The 21,856-nt window shown below is 41.5% G+C and overlaps 1 protein-coding gene across 2 annotated transcripts in view; it reads right to left on the bottom strand.

The window, feature by feature from the left end:
- Positions 1-1,580: 1,580 nt before the first annotated feature.
- MDAR4 (monodehydroascorbate reductase 4) overlaps positions 1,581-21,856 on the bottom strand; it is a 37,311-nt gene continuing 17,035 nt past the window's right edge. The window contains exons 6-8 of one of the 2 annotated variants that reach the window (XM_087687694.1): positions 3,118-3,337; positions 2,891-3,009; positions 1,581-2,531 (exon numbers count right to left, since the gene is read on the bottom strand). In XM_087687694.1, coding sequence (XP_087543820.1) covers positions 1,794-2,531; positions 2,891-3,009; positions 3,118-3,337 — 1,077 coding nt within the window. In that variant the 3' untranslated portion in view covers positions 1,581-1,793. The remainder of the gene's footprint in view (positions 2,532-2,890; positions 3,010-3,117; positions 3,338-21,856) is intronic. The other variant, XM_087687692.1, reaches the window with a different exon arrangement.

Genomic DNA, 21,856 nt, shown 5'->3' with positions numbered 1-21,856 from the left:
GGAATTCTTTTGGCACCCATACCCTAGTTAGTGTTCATACTATAGGCAGTAGTGTCGGCAATCTAAGGATAGATCCACACCCAACTTTTACTAGACTTTGTAGAAGTCTTGAAAGTAAAGTGGATATGGTATGTTATGCTCTTTCAAAATGTGACTATCTTTACTTGTTAAACATTATTAACTTGTCTACATGGCAATACTGTCACAACTTTGAAGGACTACAATTGAAGCTGCAATCAATAAGTGGAAGGGTGGTGAGAAGTTTAAACTTTTAGCCTGCTACCATCATGTTTACTTTTGGGTATTGCAATCATCTAATGGGAAGAAGACGACGACGACGACGACTTCTAAGGTGTAGAGCACTTGTACTTCTTTGATATCCTTTTGAGTAATGTAATTCCTTAATTTGCCAGGGAAAATTTTTTTAAAAACCAAGAATCTTAAAATTCATATGTATATATTATTAGTTTGTATCATGTATTTGTTTTAAGTATTTTATTTAAAACCTTTTTTGCATCTTTTACATCACATATCTACACTAGAGATCTCTATATTAAACCCAAGAGGTGGTCTATGAGGGATAACCATCATGTTATTATCTCTTTAGGTTTTCTTTTCCCCTTTCCTTCAACAAGTTTCTTTAGACAAACTTCTAGCGGTAGCTCACTTTGCTATAATTTTTATCAATCCATCCTATTATTTAATAGATATTGCCCAACTATATGCTATAAATTTGACGTAAGATCCATTTCCAAATTGAGTAAAATAGAGCCAATCACAAAGTTCATAGGCAACCGTCGCCACCCTGGGAAAGAGAGGACCATATACCATTTAAAGAGAACATCTATAAGACCTATTTGAAGCCTATGAAGATTACATGAAAATTTCCTAAACTCTTTCATACAAGCAAAGAAACTACAAATTTGCCATCCATGACCACTCGCGTGCACAAATCCATTTCCAAATTGAGTAAAATAGAGCCAATCACAAAGTTCATAGGCAACCGTCGCCACCCTGGGAAAGAGAGGACCATATACCATTTAAAGAGAACATCTATAAGACCTATTTGAAGCCTATGAAGATTACATGAAAATTTCCTAAACTCTTTCATACAAGCAAAGAAACTACAAATTTGCCATCCATGACCACTCGCGTGCACAAATTTAAAAGGATCAAACATACAATGAGCCACAATGGAAAAGAATATAGACTAAGATGAAACCAGAATGGTTTAACTAGGTGGTGTGAACTATGAACTCTATGAGACTATTGTATGTTATGCGTGATAAAAGGATGTACAGTAGAGGGCTTTTTTCAAGGTAAGGTTACACTCGCGACCTCGTGTAACCTTTCAGCAAACCATTGGCTGACTTCTAAGCAAAGGACACTCAGCACGTCCTCCTTTTCCCCACACTACTAACACTCAACGGCGTTTCCTTTTTGGCACTCGTCACATCAATATATAGTTTTGCCATATTAGGTGAAGACTCAAAAAACTTCTGAAGTTCAGAGAAGAAATACCTGTATCTGTCTATGCAGCAATAAGTAAGACCGTTGGTACATTTTTGCCAGTTATGCATAACACACTATCAAAATACCATTATCGCATAATTAAGCAGGATTTAGAATATACTGAGTACTTGACATATCAAAAGCTGCTTATAAAGGAGTTTAGAGACCGACGGCTCAATACAAACATCAGCTTAAGGCATGTTACATGAAGCAGGGTGCAGATTATTCATTCTCATAAAGAATTAATGACAGGTACATCCTATACTATACAAGTGATGGTGCTACCAGCGCCGTCGCCTTCTTCCATACCATAAGGCAAAGAGAGACACACCTACGGCAACTGCAACACCTGCAGTAACTTGAAGAGCGAATGATGGAGGGTCCTCAAGCAGCATTTGACCTCTTTCGGTGATGGATGAAATGAGAGAGGAATGACTCGAGCTAGCATCCTTAAGAGAAAAAGGGAATGCCAGACCCTGGGCAGCCAGCAGCTCCTTGTCTTTGATAGGAGGCCTTTCCCTAGCAACCATTGCCAATGCCGCGTATTCTTCTTTGTTTCCTCCCTCCAAGAAAGCTCCAACTAAGAGACCCTTGTCTACCCAAAAGGCACCAAACTTCTTATCAGCCTGGCTTCCAAACATCACACACTCTCCAGCATTGTCACCATAGAACTGCCATGACAATGTGAAGACCCTAGAGTAAAAATATGGAAGGTAATCATAGTTCTGCACTTTCTCAGGGAACATTATTGCTTGGACAGCATGAGCAGCAGATTTGCGAGCATGGTCTACATGTTCTAATCTTCTCACATCCCCGTAGAGTTTCAATGGGAAGGCTGCTACATCACCCACAGCATATACATAGCTATTGCTAGTTTGCATCTTCCCGTTCACCTTAATTCCGCCTTTCTCCAAGGCAAGTTGGCCTTCAAACAAACTAATATTTGGTCTGATCCCCACTCCCACAACAACCATGTCAGCTTCAATGCGTGTTCCATCCTTTAAGATTACTGCACAGACCTACTTCAGCAGTTGAGTATTGTGTTAGTTTGTACATTTTATAAATGCGTCAAGGTAGAATAATAAAGACCATCAAGCTTGAAAATACACAAATACAGTGGAATAGAAATAAGATAATGATTTTAACTGCAATTGACTCCCCTATAAAAAGACCAGCTAGAAGTAATATGGACTGAAAACATGTTATATGTGCAAACAATGCTCAATTATTGTACCTTTAGAGATGGACCACAAAAGGAATATTGACTCTAAAAGTGACAAACACAGCCAACAGAAGCACATGATTGAGATAAAGTCCATGCTAAATGATATGGCAAGCCTTGAGACAGATTAAGCAATGCCACAGATACAGCACGTACCCTTTTCTCACTGTCACACTCAAAAGCGGTCATAACAGTGCCTTTAATGAACTTAACTCCTTTCTTTCTGTAAAAATCCTCATAAAATGCTGCAATCTCGGGAGTGAAAAGGCGAGCCACTGCCACAACCATAACATTAGTCATCAGTGCACTGAACATATAGAAAAGGTGCCTAAAGTACATATTGCAATAGCGTTAAAGGAGACATATATAAGACGTGAACTTACTGCAGTGACTCTCAGGAAAAACCATTGTGACCTGAATTTTGTTTGCAACTAATGCAGCAGCACATTCCATACCAATGTAACCACCACCAATCACAACAGCTATTCCACCTCGACAGGATGCCATCACATCAACAAGTTTGTTAGCATCATTTATGTCACGTAGATAGCATATATTCTTGGCATCTGCTCCAGCCACTCCAAACTCTTCAAGCTTTAGCACCTGGAACCATATACAATCAAAAGAGGGAAAATACAACTCTCAATACAGAGGATACAACCTAAATACTTCCAAAATCCTAGACTCCTGTGTGAATGCGTATGCGGAAGCACAATGGGATATCTTTGTGTGAGTGTTGGTTTTTTTTTTTTTTTTTTTTTTTTAAAGACAGAGAGAGAGAGAGAGACACCACAAGGGATGTGTTGCATAGTCCCAGGTTCTCCCATGGTAGATGTATCTTCTGCACTACATGTGATGAAACCCCTGTTCATCTTTTTATCTCTTGGCCAGTTGCAAGACAGAATTTGGACTTCATTTCCGGAGTCTATATGACACGTCAGGCCACCCTTTCTTGGGTTTTGGGCAAGATGACGCCCACAGCGACGTTATGTCCCATCATATATGTTCCTTTCATTTTACACAATGGACAAGATGACGCCCACAGCGACGTTATGTGCCATCATATATGTTCCTTTCATTTTACACAATGGACTGGTCTTTGCCACATTTGGCAGACTCGTAATGCTTTCATTTTTGACTCAGCCTCAGGTATACACACTCACCTAGGTCATGTGTGAGGATTGCTGTTATGGCCGATACTTTCAAAGATTTCTACTGGTTTGATACTAAAACAGGTGGCTGCTCCTTGTCTGGATATCGTTCCCACCACCCCTCTTGTGCCCACACCATGATCCCCTTCTCTCGTCCCTGTAGCATTGTATTTTGTCACCTTTGGACTTACCTCAGAATTTGTTGCCTGTTTCCGAGTCTGCTTGGCTGGCCAAAAGGCCCTTTGTAAATACTTCATTTCATTAATTCAAACAACTTCACAAAAAAAGAGGGACAGAGAGAGACCACACACGCAAAGACGAGAGTGGGCAGTAGACAAAGGGCATCTTCAGGTAGCATGAAGCTGAAAGGAATCACATGTGCACGACAGACAGGGACAGCGGATTTCTTTACCACCTCAATGAGAGGCAGAGTCACAACAAGAGGGTTCATCAGCTGGGCTACAGTTCTACCCCCCTTCGGAATTGGTGGCACTATCAGAATTGTCAACAAAGTTACAATTTGAGAGGTGCAACAACAGACCTGGAAATAACATAATCAACTTGCTTAAAGATTTCTAAGGTATGTTTTCTTGGAGTTACATTGACCTAAAAGGATACTAACACATACTATTTCAACCAACCTCGACACTAAGCCTGTTAAGCAAAGACCCAGTGAATTCAAGATACATGCACCACATTAGCGCAGAGCTGAACAAACTCCTCCAGGCCAGATTAATCTATCATATTGAGCATATGGACTCGATAACACCCATCATTGTGGTACTCCAAAAGAACGGTAAGATCTGAGTATGCATGGACTATAGAAAGATAATTACACCTACTAAGAGAGATCACTATCGGCTGAAATACATGGAGCACATGATTGAGCGTGTGGCAAGGAGGCTTATAGATTCTGCCATGAATTTTCAGACCATAATCAAGCGTAAGTTCACCAAGAACATAGGCACAAAACGTCCTTCAACATAGAATGGGGGTATTCGCATACGTAGTCATGCCTTTTGGACCAATCATCTGTGCAAGGCTGAAGCTGCAGGAGCTGGCTACTAAATATGGAATTGATTTAGACATTCTTGAGAAGCACTTGAATTCAGATATGGATAGGGATCATGATTGCCAAGATGAGGGTCCTCAGAAGGGATTCTAAGATTGCAACAGCATATGCTGGTAAGCATCAGAACTTGATGCAAGAGGAACTGCAAATGGAAGGTTCAGATACAATGATGTTGTCCATTCCCATCATAGGAAGTGTTGGGTATGGAGCTCACGTGTGTGAGCAGCAGGCTATAATGAATGGAACTCCCAAGAAGGGGGGGGAAAGAGAGAGAGAGAGAGTCTTGCACGTATACAAACTCAAGGGAATAGATTGATAATGATAGGTGAGATAAGTAAGATGAACATACAAGTGATAGGGCCTAAATATAAAGGCTAAGATATCCACCTTCACCTTTGACCCTTATTTAATGTTGAGTGATGTAAAAGGTGTTAACACCTAAACACACTTTTACACACAATAATGTGTGTTTACACATGAGGATAAATATATCTAACAAACCCCGCCTTCAAGTTATGGGTGATTGAACCCGTGACACAAAACATACAAAAAAGGAAAAGGGGAGGTCTTGCCTCAAAGAGGTAGTGTCTAATCCCATACAATGATTCTGGAAAGGAGATACATGAGAGGTGCAACATGAGGATGATCATGACACAGTCTACCAAGAAGCTCAAGGACCGGAAGTAAGACATGGTTCAAAGGTAGGTGCACATGGCTCAGAGACTAATCAAAAACCAACATGGCTCAGAGGCACTGGGAACATGACTTTGAGGTTAAATATATGGATATAGCTTTCAGGATCAACTCAAAGGTAATGCGGGAAGTGGTTGCAATCCCCTTTGAAATATAGCTCCTTCGTGAATCGGAAGAAAAGAAAACGAAAAGAAATACAATCCATTTTGGCTTAAAATTCAGGCAGAGGACCGCACACAATTACTTCATAATTGATAGAAAGGTCTTAGCACATGTGTGCACATGGCCAATGTCTAATTTCGATCACATATTTTTATTTTTATTTTTCACTTTTATATTTTTTAATATTTAAAAAATAAATTTTGGTCAAATAAAAATCCCCCCTCAATGTTGGATCTCGAGGATATTGCAATTAATATTGATCACTTGCCATGGCGACGCCAAGCATTGGATGCTTGGCAAGTCATTTTCCACGTCATGTTGAAGGCGACAACCACGAGCAGTCTTTCCAGTATAGTTGTCAAGTACAAAAGGTATGGTACAATAAAAGGCAAGTCATTTTCCACGTCATGTTGAAGGCGACAACCACGAGCAGTCTTTCCAGTATAGTTGTCAAGTACAAAAGGTATGGTACAATAAAAGACGGTACTAAATGGTAACTTATGACTTTATAAGATACGGTACGATATTAGTACGGAAAAAATTTTACTTGATTTTTTTTAAAACCATAAATCATTAAATGATAGAACACACATTTAAAGTGAAAATAGCCATTTCATTACAAAATAAGATGAATATACGAGGGTGGCCCTTGCAATCGCATGCATTGCACACAACATGTGATACAACTAGAGTCTAATACATATATGGATAATGGATCATAGTGGCAAATGGATACAACGATAGTAGATACAAAAAAGAGAGAAACCTATGAGTCTATAGACTATAATGAAGCATCACTATCATCATCGTCGTTGTTGTCATCATCAAAACCATCTAAGTACTTATCAAGAGAGTCTGAAGATGACTCTCGGTGTCAAATGATGAGACACTCTAATACTCATCCTCACTGATGAGGTTACCATCATCGTCAAATGATTCCTCGGTGTTCGATGATGAGACACTCTCACTCTCATCCTCACTGATGAGGTTACCATCATCGTCAAATAATGGCTCTCTAGACGTTGGCTGTGTAGACAAGGGGGATGTCATCATTTAGGCACGAGATGGGAGCTACTAGAGCCCTACCTTACATATGTTTATAAGCCACTCGAACTACCCCTCCTCAATGTTGGAGGGCACCAAATGACCATACCCCTATAACCCCCTATTCCAACTCCTCACCCACGAGCATGCTAACTGCGAGTGTAAGGAGTATCTCTGCTATAAGCTCTCTATAGAGCTTCGCAAAGATCATCTCCTCCTCCTCATCCATCTCCTGATGTACACTTAGAAGAGTGTCACCCATCAACTTAAATGCATCAACATTCACCTACATAGTGTAAAAAAGATTGTAAATGCTAAAGTCTAAATTGTGAAGTATAGCTTTAAAGATTAAAATAATAAATTTGAAATTTTATGCTCAAGTGTTTACATGCTTTTGACTATCCATGCTCATCATAGCCCTCATCATGCATAAGTTAGTACAGCAATAGACTAGCCGTTCTAACTGTCGTGTGCTAAGACGATTATGCGAATCTTCGTGCGAGTAAGAGAATAGATACTCCAATTTCTCTCACATGCACCCAAAGAGCAATTCTAAGCAAGGACTTTCATGGTTGAGGGCTGAAGGGTCTCCAACGCATATCCAAAGTTTTGCCACCAAAATAGAGGCTTCACAAGTGACTCTCTCCTCCAACAAGTGGGAGAAGTAGAAGCCACATGCCCTCTCTAATCCAAATAGCATCCTAGCTCCTCCAACACAACATTGTAGTCAACCATACAGACCACACAAGTAAAATAAGAAAGTTGGTCCGAACGGAGCTCTCTATCGTCCATGATTCCCGGTGACTTGTAGGCTAGATGTAACAATGCAGCAAAACCATGGATGGCCTTATGTATCCATGCCCATCTCCTCTCTGCTATCTCTAGAACATATGCACATTGTGTCTATATGATCATCATGCAAGCACGTGCCTCCACCAATGCCGCTCTAAAGAAGTAAACAAGAAGGCACATAGTGGACCCCTCGCAATCACTCATACGTAACACCCTATAAAAGAGAGTCACGACAATGACAATGGCATGAACTTTCTGCCAAAACTACTCATTGAGGCACAAGCATTGCATGGCTTTGGCCTTCTCTATCTCATGCTTATCCCACTCATTTCATAGAGTAGATATCATGCGAACCGCACCTCATAAAGGTGCTCGAGTGCTAACCATATGTAAGCAAAGCGAGTTGAAGAAGGCTTCTTCAACTCAAGTGTGCTATACTCACAATACATCGCAAGCACCATTACCTTTATCGTGACGAAGGTGACAACTGATGTGGTTTTGTAAACCACCCTCTTCACCCACTTAAGCTTCCCAATGTCCTCCATGAGCAAGTCCAAACAATTGACTTGCCCGTGAAATCTGCACAATCAAGGACCAAACGGCCCATGTATCGACAATTTGATGCATTATCAGTAACAACTTGCACCACATTCGAGGGACCCACCTCCAACCACAAATTACAATCCTTAGAGAGAGAAAGAGAGAGAGTTGAGCCTCAAAAGATTCAAACTTTCAAGAATCAAGAAAGATAAAGGCTTGGGGAAAAGAGAGAATCAAGATAGATATTAGAGAGAATAGGGAGATAGAAATTATGAATAATGAAAGAAACAAATTTCAAAGATAATGTATACCTCAATGATAGTTTGCTAAATATGGCGATAGATGAAGGTACATGTCGTTTTTCTCCCTCTCTTGCCAATATCTACGGCCCACAAAAAGTAAGTGCCTAGTGAACATGAGATGAGTATATTGATAACACTCCATTTCTTACGATCACTCCATCTATCGGTGAGAATGGAGCAACCATATTTTATCCATGCTGCCCAAATAGGATCAAGGGCTCTATCAATCCTCTCCTCTTCATCAATCTTTTTCGTCCTCATATCATTGTATGTGACACCGGTCCATCCTTCACATGGACCCACATTGGCAAATGGCTTTTATCATCTTCTTTTATTGCTCTTGCTTTAGGACATTGAATGCAAGATTGCACTCAATTATCCTGCGTACAGTTTAAATGTTTGCAAGTCATTGCCTTTCTTAGAAAGGCAACCGATCTACGCACATGACCAAGAGCTTGAGAAAGAGAGGATTGCCTCCGACGCCACATGAGCCCCCACTCTTTGTCTTTTGCCGGGGAGCTAGTTACAGACATGGAGCCCCCACCACCAATGGTAGAGGCCTCACCCACATCGGTTGAAGATACATCCCCATTCGATACTTCCTCATTCATAGGCATAGGTGCTAGTCTCAATACCCCACTTCCTCCTCCACTAGTGGACCCCCCTCTCATCTTGGTGAGAATCTCGTCCGCGATGTTTTGAAGGATTTCCTTGCGTGGAGCAACATGCCCCCCCGTCTTTGGAAAAATGTTGAAGAAGTCAAGTTGCACTACTTATGTAGCGCTTTCCACAATACTTGCATGTCCAATGGTGGGAATTCGACTTCTTTGTGTTCCTTTCCACATGGACAGCATGCAAATTTGAAGGCCTCGTGCTTCTCACGAATCATGATGCCGATGGAGAGAAAGAGTCACGAGCAAGAGAGAGGCTTGAGCCTTGAGTTTTGAGAAAGAGGGGGAGAGTGAGAGGCTTGAAAGTTAGAGAGAGAGGGGCTAGGAATCAGGATGGACTTGAATCTTGATAGATAGATAGCTTGCTTGAAGACAGAGAGGCTTGAGCAATGAGAATGCTTGTTGATTTGGTGTGGAAGGATGGAGGGAAGGAGCATCTTTTATAGGCTAGAGAAGAGAGTGGAACAAGAGAGGGATCCAAAGTGGAAGAAGAAAGAAGGCTCTAGAGTGTGGAAAAGAGCATCCAAGGCTAGAGCATGGGATCCAATAGCAATTGGCATCCAATAAGCAATGGGCATCCAATGGCAAGTGGCAATGGGCTGGCAAGTGTGCCACGCGGATAGAAAACAAGACAAAAAAGCGAGCAGAAATTGTGAAATTGACTTTGAGCGGGATGCGGAATGTGCCACACGTGATGGTCAAAAAGTAGCAATTTTTACATATGAAATAGTATGGATATGTACCATGCCATACTGTACAGTTCATACGGAACGAACAGGTCCATACTATGTACGAGGGCAACTATGCTTTCGGGCTTCAATGGAGGCTTTGATTTGATGGATGTGGGTGCTAACATGAAAAGCCACAACATTTGATAATGAAATTTTGAGAGATTTACATAAAAATTGAAGTGCCCCTAAAGTGTATGTGAATTGCTTCTAAAAGAAAAATGTTTACTTTGATTAACTAAGGTTTCATAAAATGAACCTTATCTTGACAAGTCGAGAATGGAAATGAAGGTGTGACTAACTAAGGTTGTTGCTGACATGGCCTAGCAGAAACGACAAGACAGGTCAATGTGATTTCAAGGCAGCTAGTGGGGGACAGCTGACGTGGTAACAAATTGAGACATGCTAGAGGTGGGTCTAGTAGAGAAGGCGCTGAACAGACAGGCAGAAACTGACGCATGTAACAGGCTGAAAGCATTCCTTCTTCCTCTTCTTCTTCTTCTTCTTGTAGCATGGGCGCACAAGGACAGGCAGCACGTAGCTGCAGAGCACAGATGGACACGTCTAACCAGTCAATTGGCTGCAGACTGACATTGGATATATTCATGTGTGGCAAGCATAGGACTATTCATGACTCAGACCAGCAGCACTGGTCGCACCAGAAACAGGGATGCACAGCAATCAGGTGCAGCAGCTGCTGCTTCTTCTTCAAGACTTCAGCTTCTTCTTCTTCAGGTCAGCCTCTTCATCTCCTTCTTCAGGTACAGTTGAAGCACCACCAATAGTAGGTGCACAGATTTTGTGCAGGACAGATTGTGATAGAGAGGACGGCAACTAGGCTGATGGGCAGCACTGAATAGACAACACCTCAAGTGATGATGGGCATGTTGATGAATAAACCCGCTCTGATACGATTGTTGGGTATGGAGCTCACCTATGTGCCCAGCACGGTATGGCAGATGGAACTCCATGGAAGTGGAGAGGGAGAGAGAGAGAGAGAGAGAGAGAGAGAGAGAGAGAGAGAGAGACTTGCAGTACACAAACTGAAGGAAATAGATTGATAATGATAGGTGAGACAAGTAAGATGAAAGTACAAGTGATAGGGCCTAGATATATAGGCCAAGGTATCCACCTGCACCTTTGACCCTAATTTATTGCTAAGTGGTGTAAAAGTGTTCACACCTAAACATGCACTTTTACACAATAATGTATGTTCACACACGAGGATAAATAAATCTAACAAGAAGGACATGTTATCACATACAAATATTATTAAGGAAGACTATGTTGATATGAATTTGGCAAAGGAAAAACCTTTACCTAAGGGGACAATGCAAATGTGGTTTTAGAAATGGATTTTGATGGTGTGGCAAAAAGTTGATTTTCATGAGGGCTGATATTTTCTATTTCACAAGTGGAGTTCCCGTGATTGGCTGTATTTGGGCATGGCTTGAGGCAATCCTAGATGGTGGTAGTGAGGAAGAAAATATCACGGAAGACATCCTTGATGGTCCCAAGGCTTTCTTTGAGGTTTTGCTCTTGAACCTGCATGCAAGAGCTCGGATTTTGCAAAGAGCGCCTTTATTATTGAATTCTAATTGGTGCCTATGGTGCACCGAGTCGTGAAGGCTTTTTGAAGAGCTTGAAGGTGCACTTCAACAAGGCTATACCATTTAGGTGGAAATGGTGAATTTTCCCCCTCATCTATGGTGGTTGCTTGCACTAGTTTTGAGATCTCTTGGGCATTTGTTGGTTGAGCTTCAATTGGCTTCTCACTACAAAAATAGGGCTTGTGTGTCAGGGGATACAAGTAATCCTAGGCCCAATGGGTTGCCCCTTGAAGGCGAGGGGATGAAGAACTTGTGCTATGAGCTGAAATGGGGTACACTTTGTACTTTTTCTTGTGCACCTTTCTCCTTGATTTCAAACTTTCTAGCACTTCTTGTGTTTCCATATTTTTGTTGGTGCATCTTCGTCTTCCATTTCACTTTTGCCTTGGCCTTGTCCTTTGCTTTAGAGTTTCTCAAATTTCCACCTTTTTGTTAACAATATGGAATTCAGTTTGCGTGCATGTCCTAAGCCCAGAACTACCTCATACAAAGAGGTCACAGTAGGTGTGATTGCAAATATCTCAACAATGGCAAACAGTCTATTCCCAGAAGCATCATCTGTCTACCCCTCAATAATTAATGCAACAAGTTAAACATGTCAAGCCAATAAAGAGAATGCAACCAATTGATTTGAATGGAAATTGGGTTTCAAAGGGAGTAAATCAGCAAGCGCATTCACATGAACAAAGAAGGGGTGGAACTAGCTCAACGTGAAACACTTTGGGTGATAGTGGTTAAGAGGAATGCTTGTCAAGGGGCACCTTCTCAACAGCCCACTCCCTCTTTAGCTCCAAAATGTGACACAAACTTTTCATCAAAAAGGTAAAGGGTTTTTATTCAAGACAACGCCAAGGGGGTTTCATTCAAGGCAATACGATACATGGTGTAACAAACCAAGCCTCAATCCCCTTGAAGGGTGCCCCCAAGGGAGAAAGTCCATTGCAGGTTAGGCCCGCTAGTCCTTCGAGCACAATTCATGTAGGCTATCAAAGTCACAACAGCGGAGTCTCCATAGGGGTCTTAGCACAAGGCTGCAAAACGGAGTCACCCTGCACAAAAGGCATACAAAGTCATTACAAGAGCACAAAGGAGCAAAAGTAGACATGAGAGTGAGCCCTTCTTGGAGGCAAAATTCATATATTGCACAAAAGAGACTCAAGCCAAAAGACCTTCTAGAAAGGGGCAACTTGGAACCTTGATCTACAAGGTGAGGGACTAGCATATCAATTTGCCAGGGTTTCTCAACAAAGCAACTGCCTCAACCTCATTATTCTATATATCTGTTTGGACCTATGAAAGGTCAAGCGAGTACATCTATGTCATTTGATTCTTGAGGCAAACTTGTGACATCTCGAGATACGTTCCATTGTGAACCTATTTTGTATTCTTATATGGATGGATTTTTATGATGGAAATGGAAAATCTAGAGGCATGAAAAAGAGCTCAAGGCAAGGGTTTCAAGACCCAACTGCAAGTACATTTAAGATTACGAAGATTGAAATATGAAATGTGAAGGGAGATTCTTCCCAAATTAAGCAAAATCGAATATAGAGAAGTGTGTTTGAAGGCAATTGGGATGGTTTTTTGTGCTGTATTGTTACACAGGCAACGCGTACATTCACAAGGATTATACCATTTATTACAATGGCAATGTATCCTATCAATTCAGGATTATGTTTGCTGTCTGATCATCATTGCAGCCTTCTTTGATTAAACAAAATATTCATGGTAGATTTCTCATTATGGAAATCATGTTTGAGAATGAGTTGTTATGGTTGGTGGGTGTTTAAGATATTTTCATATGAGTATGAACATTCAGCTCATGCTACATCACCTCATTGTGTGATGGATGGCTCGGAGCATGAAGCATGGGATGTAAAGCATGGGATGTATTGAAAGCGCTACGGTTGCACCAAGGCTGTGGTCATGGTTGTACCCCTCAAGGTTCTGGGTATACTTACCATTCTCAACAACACACAAGCACTTGGGCTCGTTTGGATACAATTTATATATGTTCAAATGACTTGCTCTTACCAAAAAGTTGTTAATATGTGGATGGAAAGACATGTTCTCTTTGTTCATTCTCCAATACTGCTGGAAATGTTGCATCAGCTGGTTGAGGTTTTAAAGCTGTGTTGGAGCGTTTACCATTATGCTTAAATCACAGTTTCCAGCAACAAGACCAGTTTTTAATTGTAAGCAACAGATGGTTCTTCAATTTAGCCATCATGTGCATTTACAACGCTTCAATGCCTGGCTGATTTTCAGTCAGAATGTTTGAAAGCTAGCCCACAAATATGGGGTGCAATATACTTCAAATAATAGAGCTCATTCACAAAATTTACGAGGGCTGTTGGCAGCATCACAAGACTTGAATCCTCTTGTCCAAATTGGAAAACAATTGTTAATCACATGATATCTTTGATCAATTCACACACGAGTGGGCAGGAAGTTTTATCCAGACATTTGAGACGACCAAGTGGAGTATGTCTTGTTGGATCTCCCTCCTAGAAAGAGATCAAGTTGGGATGGCTCAACAAATGAACTATTCAGAGCTTACGTGGAGCATCTCAAGGCTCCCCTCACTCTCATGTGTGAAGAGATATGGAGGTCTGATGTGATGCCTTTTGATTGGGAGTTGGCCTTGCATCTCATTCATCACCTAAGGTACCTGCACTAATGGAGTTAAAGCACCGACGGACCAATTTCTGTTAGGGTCATTATGTAAATCAATATTCATGAAGATTTTGGTAAACAAATTGATGAGAATACTTCTCCGTTGATTCAGCCTCAACATTATGGTTTTATGGGAGGTAGAATTATTTTGCATAACATCCTTAATGTCCAAAAAGGGAATTGATTATCCACGAGCATCTAGACAGGAAATGGTAATGCCCCACCTTAACATAGAAAAAGCTTATAATCATGCCAGTTGGTCTTTCTTACAAGAATAGATAGGCTGCTATGAGTTTTGGCCATTGAATAGCATATGTCATGAATACTATCAGTCAAAGTGGGACTGCACGAATTGTGCTTAATAGAGGGATCTTTGAGCAGATTGCTCTTTCTCGTTTTTTGAGGCAAGAATGCCCTCTCAGCCCTTTATTCGTTAGCTTTGTTTACTCATCCCTTGTTGAGTTTACTACATAAGCTTGCCTCAGAGGAACTAGCAAACATGTTATTAATTGTCCTCTTCTGAGTACATCTCTTGCTTGTGAGCCTCAGTCTAAGTTAGACAAGGACTTTGGGAGCTCCGTCACAATCTCAGCCTATCAATGGCAATTCTCATTCTTGTATTAGCAATAATGATGAGTATTTAATTTGTTTCAAAGCAAGACAACTTAATTAAATTACTCATAAACCAATGTCTTAAGCCACTTAGCCATATCTTTAGTAGGTATTTCATCTTGTGTGTCACGCTTTTCTGTTTGAGGCACATTAGGTGGAGATTTGATTGTTTTCACCATTTCATCCAGCAACCTCTTCACATTGCACAATGACCCTAGTGAGTGTGTTTGCCAATTATGCCACGTGGCAGCTGGGTGCCATCATTTCAACATAGTCAGCCAATTCAGTTGGTCAGATATCTTTTAAGTACGATCAGCCTATTTTCATCATTGGTATATGACGCTACCCCAATTCATGCCTCCACGATCATCCATCACTCCAACCATCATCAATCTCACTCACCTTCCTCAATCAGGTTTTCTGCAGTCAGGCCTTACTGATGCACCTCCATAACATGCAGGGGCTGCCATGTTTCATCAGTGTTCCTTCTATTCTTTTGTGTTTCATCTCTGCCCTCTCTTATCTCTGTGTTCCTCTTCTGTCGCACACTCTTACATGGTAATATCACAAAGCTGAGAGACAGAGAGCCCCTTTATTGCAGCGTTTTAACTCTGATCCACTGCATCTCTCTCCTCTGCAACCAAGCAGGCATGTCTGTACATTTGAATGAGTTTAACTCTATTTTCAGCCAGCTGATTGCTTTGGAGTTTCACGTTGATGAGGAGTTCAAGGCAACATTTTTGCTATGCACTTTGCCTGAAAGTTGGGACACTTTTAGGACAACAATGAGTAATTCCAATGCTATGTTGTTATATTCAGATATGGAGAGCTCTTTACTCAGGAAAAGCTCAATAGGCAAAATATTTCAGCCAACAAGTCTTCTAATGCACTCCATACTAGAGGCAGATCCCAGCAAAAGGGTAATTCTAAAAACAAAGCACATAGCAAGTCTCATGGAAAAAATGTAGAGTGCCATAATTGTGGCAAGAAAGGGCACTTCAAGCGGGATTGCTTTAAGTGGAAGAAAAAGAAGAGCAAGGGCAAAAGCACTGATGATAACAAAGATAAGAAAAGGGACAGCCAACATGCAAACAAGAGCAATGTGAAGATAGAGGAAGTCAATGTAGTCAGTCACAAGAGTGACAATGGTAGTGATGTACTCTTTGCTTCTTCTTTTAGTACACAGTCATCGATTGCAAATTCTGATGATGACATGCACGTGTGAATTCTTGATTCAAGTATTGCATTCCATGTAATACCACATTGTGAGTGGTTCTTTGTCTATACTATGCTAGGAATAAAGGGTCACCGTGCCTTTTATGGTGTTCAGGTGTGCACGCACCCTTACACATATACTATATATATATATATATATATATATATATATATATATATATATATATATATATATATATATATATATATAAAACCTAAAGTGGTACTTTGAGATTGTATCTACATCGATTCTTGTGCTCTCTCCACCGGGGGGACACCTCGAAACAGCTGGTATGATGATGAGTGCCGTGAGACCAGAGCATGGCTACAGAGAGAGATAGCACTGAGGTCCACCACCCATAGACAGGCACAGATACTCTTTAGGCGCCTCACACGGTGAAAGAAGAGAACATTCTTGGCCTAGCTGGAGCGAGACCTATATCAGTTATTCTTAAGCCAGGACTCTAGAGAGGCTTGGAGGCTTTTTAGAGAGCATTGCCCGACCACACCTATTACGTCCACCATTGTATGGGAAGAGTATACAGCTAGTCTCTATACTGTCGAGGGTCAGCCACCTCTTCCTGACCCACTTGAGCCTTGTCCAGAGACCACCACTTTCTTTACAGAAAGTAGGGTCCAAGAGGCCATTGACAGACTTAGCAAAGGAAAGGCACAAGATCATGATGGACTAGTAGTCGAGCACTTGATCCATGTCCGAGAACAGAGCCATGCATGAAGGCCTACCAGAAAGCTGAAGCACGAACACTTTTGTGCCTATCCTCAAGTCAGAGGACCCTACTCTACCCAGTAACTATCAGGGACTATCATGGTTGGGCATACATTGGCTAAGTTATATGCTTCCATTCTTGAGCATGAGTTAAGCAGGTGGGCAAAGAGGTGGGGTCTTAGAGCACAGGGACAAGCTGGCTTTAGGAGAGGCTTCTCCACATTGGATCACATCCTCACACTCGGAGCGATCATTCAGGAGGGAAGGGCCCATGGCCGACGGACCTACTGCTGCTTTGTGGACTTCCCCAAAGCCTTTGACATAGTACCAAGAGACGGCTGATACATAGATTGCATGCCATGGGAGTACCAAAAGAGCTCAGTTGGGGTATTTTGGCACTGTATGAGAGAGTTGTGGGCAGAGTTCGAACACCTGAGGGTCTTTCGCCACCTTTTTACTCCACCATTGGGGTGAAGCAGGGATGCCCCCTCTCTCGACATTATTTGGCCTATACATTGATGGGATTGCTGATTACATTTCACATGAAGGAGATAGAGGAGCTCCACTAGCTAGCACTTGGATACCTCTCTTATTGTATGCAGATGACATTGTATTGATAGCTGACTCTCCAAAGGGTCTACAGAGACACTTGGATGCATTACACTCCTATACTTTAGACAGTGGGCTTTCAGTGAACCTTGGTAAAACCAAGGTGATGGTATTTAATACTACACCACAGTGGGTCAGGAGATCAGCACCTAAATTCACATATGGATCTGAGGAGTTGGAGTATGTGGATTCTTATACATACCTGGGAGTCTTATTCACAAGGCCCACCTTTTCTATGCGAGAGGCAGCAGACACTAGACTGACTTGCGGATACACAGCACTAGGTGGTTTGGAGAGGATATGCTCATAGGTGCAATTCCAAGAACCCCGCACCAAGTTATGGCTCTTTGATACACTAGTCACATCCACACTACTTTATGGAGTAGAAATATGGGGGCCCAATCTTGACCACCGTAGCAGATCAGGGCACACTTATGACAGATAGAGATCGATGGAGAAACCCCTAATGTCCATGATATCCAGGATGATCAGATGTAAGGCCTCAGTGCCACATGAGATCATCAGAGCCAAGCTAGCAGCTACACCAATTGTGGTAGAGACCCTCACCCGATCGGTCACATACATACATAGCCTATGGGACTTACCCACACACAGGTATGCACGGTTGGCCCTTGAGTCCTCCAGGCAGCTTGCCAGAGAGGGTGATACTTCATGTTGGTATGCACAGATGTCAGCCTGATTTGAGCTACATGGCTTTAGCATGGACAAGTTACCCACATTCCAATACTTCCTTGATGCATCTTCTCTTGATCTGAGCAAGTTAGAGATTCGCAAGATCATCAAAATGGATCTTACCTAGTTGGATATCAGGTGGACATGGTTGATGCTAGGGCATACTACAGATGATGGATTTATTGCTCGCCCAAGATACATGGGCACCCACCTTTCCCATGGGATCAGATGTACTATTGGCCAGTTGCGCACCTCCTCACATCAGCTAGAGACTGAGACTGGCAGATATAGATCCATCCCATTAGAGGAGCGCATATGCCAGATATGTCAATTAGAGCCAGAGACAGAGGAGCATTATATCTGTCGCTGTCCACCGTATTATGAGGTCAGTGGTCGTTTCCACTGTCTTTTTAAAGACGGATTTGGACCACTATCCAGCATCATGGATTTTACCGATCAACGATGCCTTGGCCTATTTCTTCTTGAGATACGACGGCTTCGTGACATGCGCCTCAGGAGTACAGCTACTCCAGGACACCGAGACCCTCACAGAGGCAGCTCACAGACTTCTTTGCAAAGGAGACTCAGAAGACTTCAATACAGTTACAGCCACAGTCCACACGAGAGCCTCTCTCACTGCCACAGTCCACACACAGACAAGTAGTACTAATTGATCGAGCCGTTCAACTTAGCGGATCCAAACATCCTAGGCCTCGACACAGACACCGACGACACCTTCATAGGCGGATACAGGGGATTATTACTCGGGCTAGAGCTAGGCCCTCCATACCTACATGAGATTGTACCATTTGAAGCTCATTATTACTAGATAGAGCTCTATGTTTTACACATAGCCATAGTTAGCTTCCTTTCTTATTTTGCTTTGTGCTACATATTTTCCCAGACAGTTGTACCATCATACACATGATTGTAACTCATGGTCTCATAGGTCATTTTGGCCTTTTGTAGACGTTAATATATCATTTCATTTCTCACTCTCTAATCTACACTCACTCTCTCTTACTGTGCGAACCACAACATTACGTGTCTCGATCCTCGCGCACTCCATTGACAAATTGGTATCAAAACTTAGGTTGCTGGAGCTGCATCAAGACAGTCATTAAAGCTGTGTCAAGACAATTATCAAGACTGTGTCGAGTCAATCCGTTAGACTGTGTCAATCCATCAGGCTGCGTCAAACTATGTCAGTGCGTCAGACAACTCAAACTCAAAAGCTAGTCCAATCAAGTGTGATTTTGAGCCAAAATTTTGGGGCTTTTCCTGGATTTGGGGATTTTGATGCAAAACACAACAATTTGATTCTGAAATTGCAAATTTGGTGCACATTTGCTTAGGAAATTTGGGGCTATTCACATTTAGTGAAATTTTGTCAATTTTCCCGAAATTTGTGCACATTTGGACCCAAGAAAATTGGGGCTTTTGCAAAATTTCATCAAATTGTGCAAGAATTGCCTGGTATATACACTTGGGTACATATATTGATGCAACTTGGACAGATTTGCCTTTGAAAATTTGGGGCTTTTGACTGCAATCGTTAAACTTATGCCCAAGAATGCATTTGGAATAGAAATTGCAGTAGAATTTTGGGAATTTCACATGCAATTGGTGGATTGGCCTACAAATCTGGCTGTAATTGATTGTGGAGTGAATCAATTTGTATATCTGAAATTTATGCAATTTCTTAATTTTCATTGTTGGTTGGTACTTCAACGTATCTGGTCATTTGTGTTACATTTGGGCTTGCATTTGCTGACATTTCAGTCAATTTAGTGCTGCAAATCATGGCTGGAAATAGTAACAATAGCAACCTTTTGCACATCAAGAAGCTTGAGGGTGCCCACAATTTTGCAATATGGCAAAAACAGTGCTACAATGTCTTGGTGCAAAAGAAACACGTGAAGCACATCAAAGCGAAGGTGATAAGACCAACAAGTATGGAACAAGAAGAGAGTGATGATTTGGATGAGCTTGCACGCTCTACCATAGAGCTCTCAATGTCAAACAACTGCTCTTTAACATTGAGAAGCTGAATTCTGCATATGAAAATGTGGCAAAAACTTGAGGAGTTGTATGCTCAAAAAAGTGCAGCCAGTAAGGTTTATTGGCTGAAAAAGTTGATGGACCTTCGCACGAAGGAAGGTACAACCCTGTCTATACATTTGAATGAGTCCAACTCAATTTTCAATCAGCTAATTGCTTTGGATTTTCACATTGATGATGAGTTCAAGGCTAATTTATTGATGCACTTTGCCTAAAAGTTGGGATACTTTCAAGACAGCTTTGAGTAACTCAAATGCTCAACTGTTATATTCTAATGCGGAGAGTTCTTTGCAGATAGAAGAATTCAACAAGTAAAATAATTCAGCAAACAAGTCTTCTAATGCATTGCACACTAGGGGCTAGATTTCAGCAAAAGGACAGTTCTGAAAATAGAGCACACAGCAAGTCGCATGGCAAAAATGTGGAGTGTCATCATTGTAGTAGGAAAGGGCACTACAAACAGGATTGTTTTCAATTGAAGAAAGAGAAAGGCAAAAGCAAAAACATTGAAGACAACAAGGCTGAGAAAAAGGACAGCCAACATGCAAAGAAAAGCAATGTGAAGATCGAGGAGGTAAATGTAGTCACTCATGAGAATGACAATGATAGTGATGTACTCCTTGCTTCTTCTTTGAGTGCACATGCATTGATTACAAATTTTGATGATGACATGCACACTTGGATACTTGACTCAGGTGAGTCTTTTCATGTCACACTACATCATGAGTGGTTTTCTGACGACAATGGTGATGCACGTGGTGTTGTCCACTTAAGGAATAACTATGCGTCAAATTGCAAGTATTGGCAATGTGAAATTGGAATTTCAGCATGGCTCCATGTTTGTTTTGCATAATGTGAGGCATGTACCTCAACTCAAGAAGAGCTTGATAAGCACAGGGCAGCTACATAACAAACCACCTTTGGGAATAGCAAATTGAAAATTTGTAAGGGCTCTCGCATTGTTGCCAAGGACTCTAAAAGTGATACTTTGTATCCTTTGTATGTATCTAGCGTGCATGACCATGCAGTCACCATAACCAAGCAGCCAAGTGTTTCTTTGTGGTATAGCCGGTTGGGATACATGAGTCAAATTGGAATGAAAGTGCTTTCTCAACTGGTTATTTGCCATATTTGAGGTATGCTGATTTTGAACAAAGTGATCATTGTATTTACGGTACGCATGCTCAAACGTCACATAAAAAATCTATTTCTCTAAAGTCTTCACCCTTAGAGTTGGTACATTCACATATATGTCAGATGCCAGGGTTATCTCTAGGGGAGGAAAAGTATTTTCATTACTTTTGTTGATGATGCCACATGCAAAGTATGGGTTTATCCAATCCGTCATAAAGACGAGGTCTTGGATAAATTTAAAATATTCATGACACTTGCTGAAAATCAGACCAACAAGACATTAAAGTATCTTTGCTCTAGCAATGGTGGAAAATGTATCAAAAGCCTTTTAGGACTTTTGCGACAGCAAAGGGATTAAAAGGGAACTCACCACCCCTTACAATCCACCCCAAAATGGTGTTGCAAAGCGTATAAACAAGATCATTCAAGACAAGGCCCGTACAATGCTGTTACATGCTGTTTTACCTCGTGGATCTTGGGTAGAGGCTATTATGACAGCCATACACTTGATTAATCGGTCACCAAACACGTCTTTTGGGGGGGGTCTCTCAAGAAGCGTGGTCGGGTAGGCCACCTTCGTATACTCACTTAAGAGTGTTTGGCTGCAAGGCATCTGTGCACATTCCAAAG

The sequence above is a fragment of the Lygodium microphyllum genome, chromosome 11 (assembly GCF_053477565.2).
Source record: "Lygodium microphyllum isolate KBCC chromosome 11, Lygodium_microphyllum_v1.1.10, whole genome shotgun sequence".
Classification (NCBI taxonomy): domain Eukaryota; kingdom Viridiplantae; phylum Streptophyta; class Polypodiopsida; order Schizaeales; family Lygodiaceae; genus Lygodium; species Lygodium microphyllum.
Note: the sequence above shows the minus strand (reverse complement) of the source record. Positions and strands in the feature narration are given on the sequence as shown.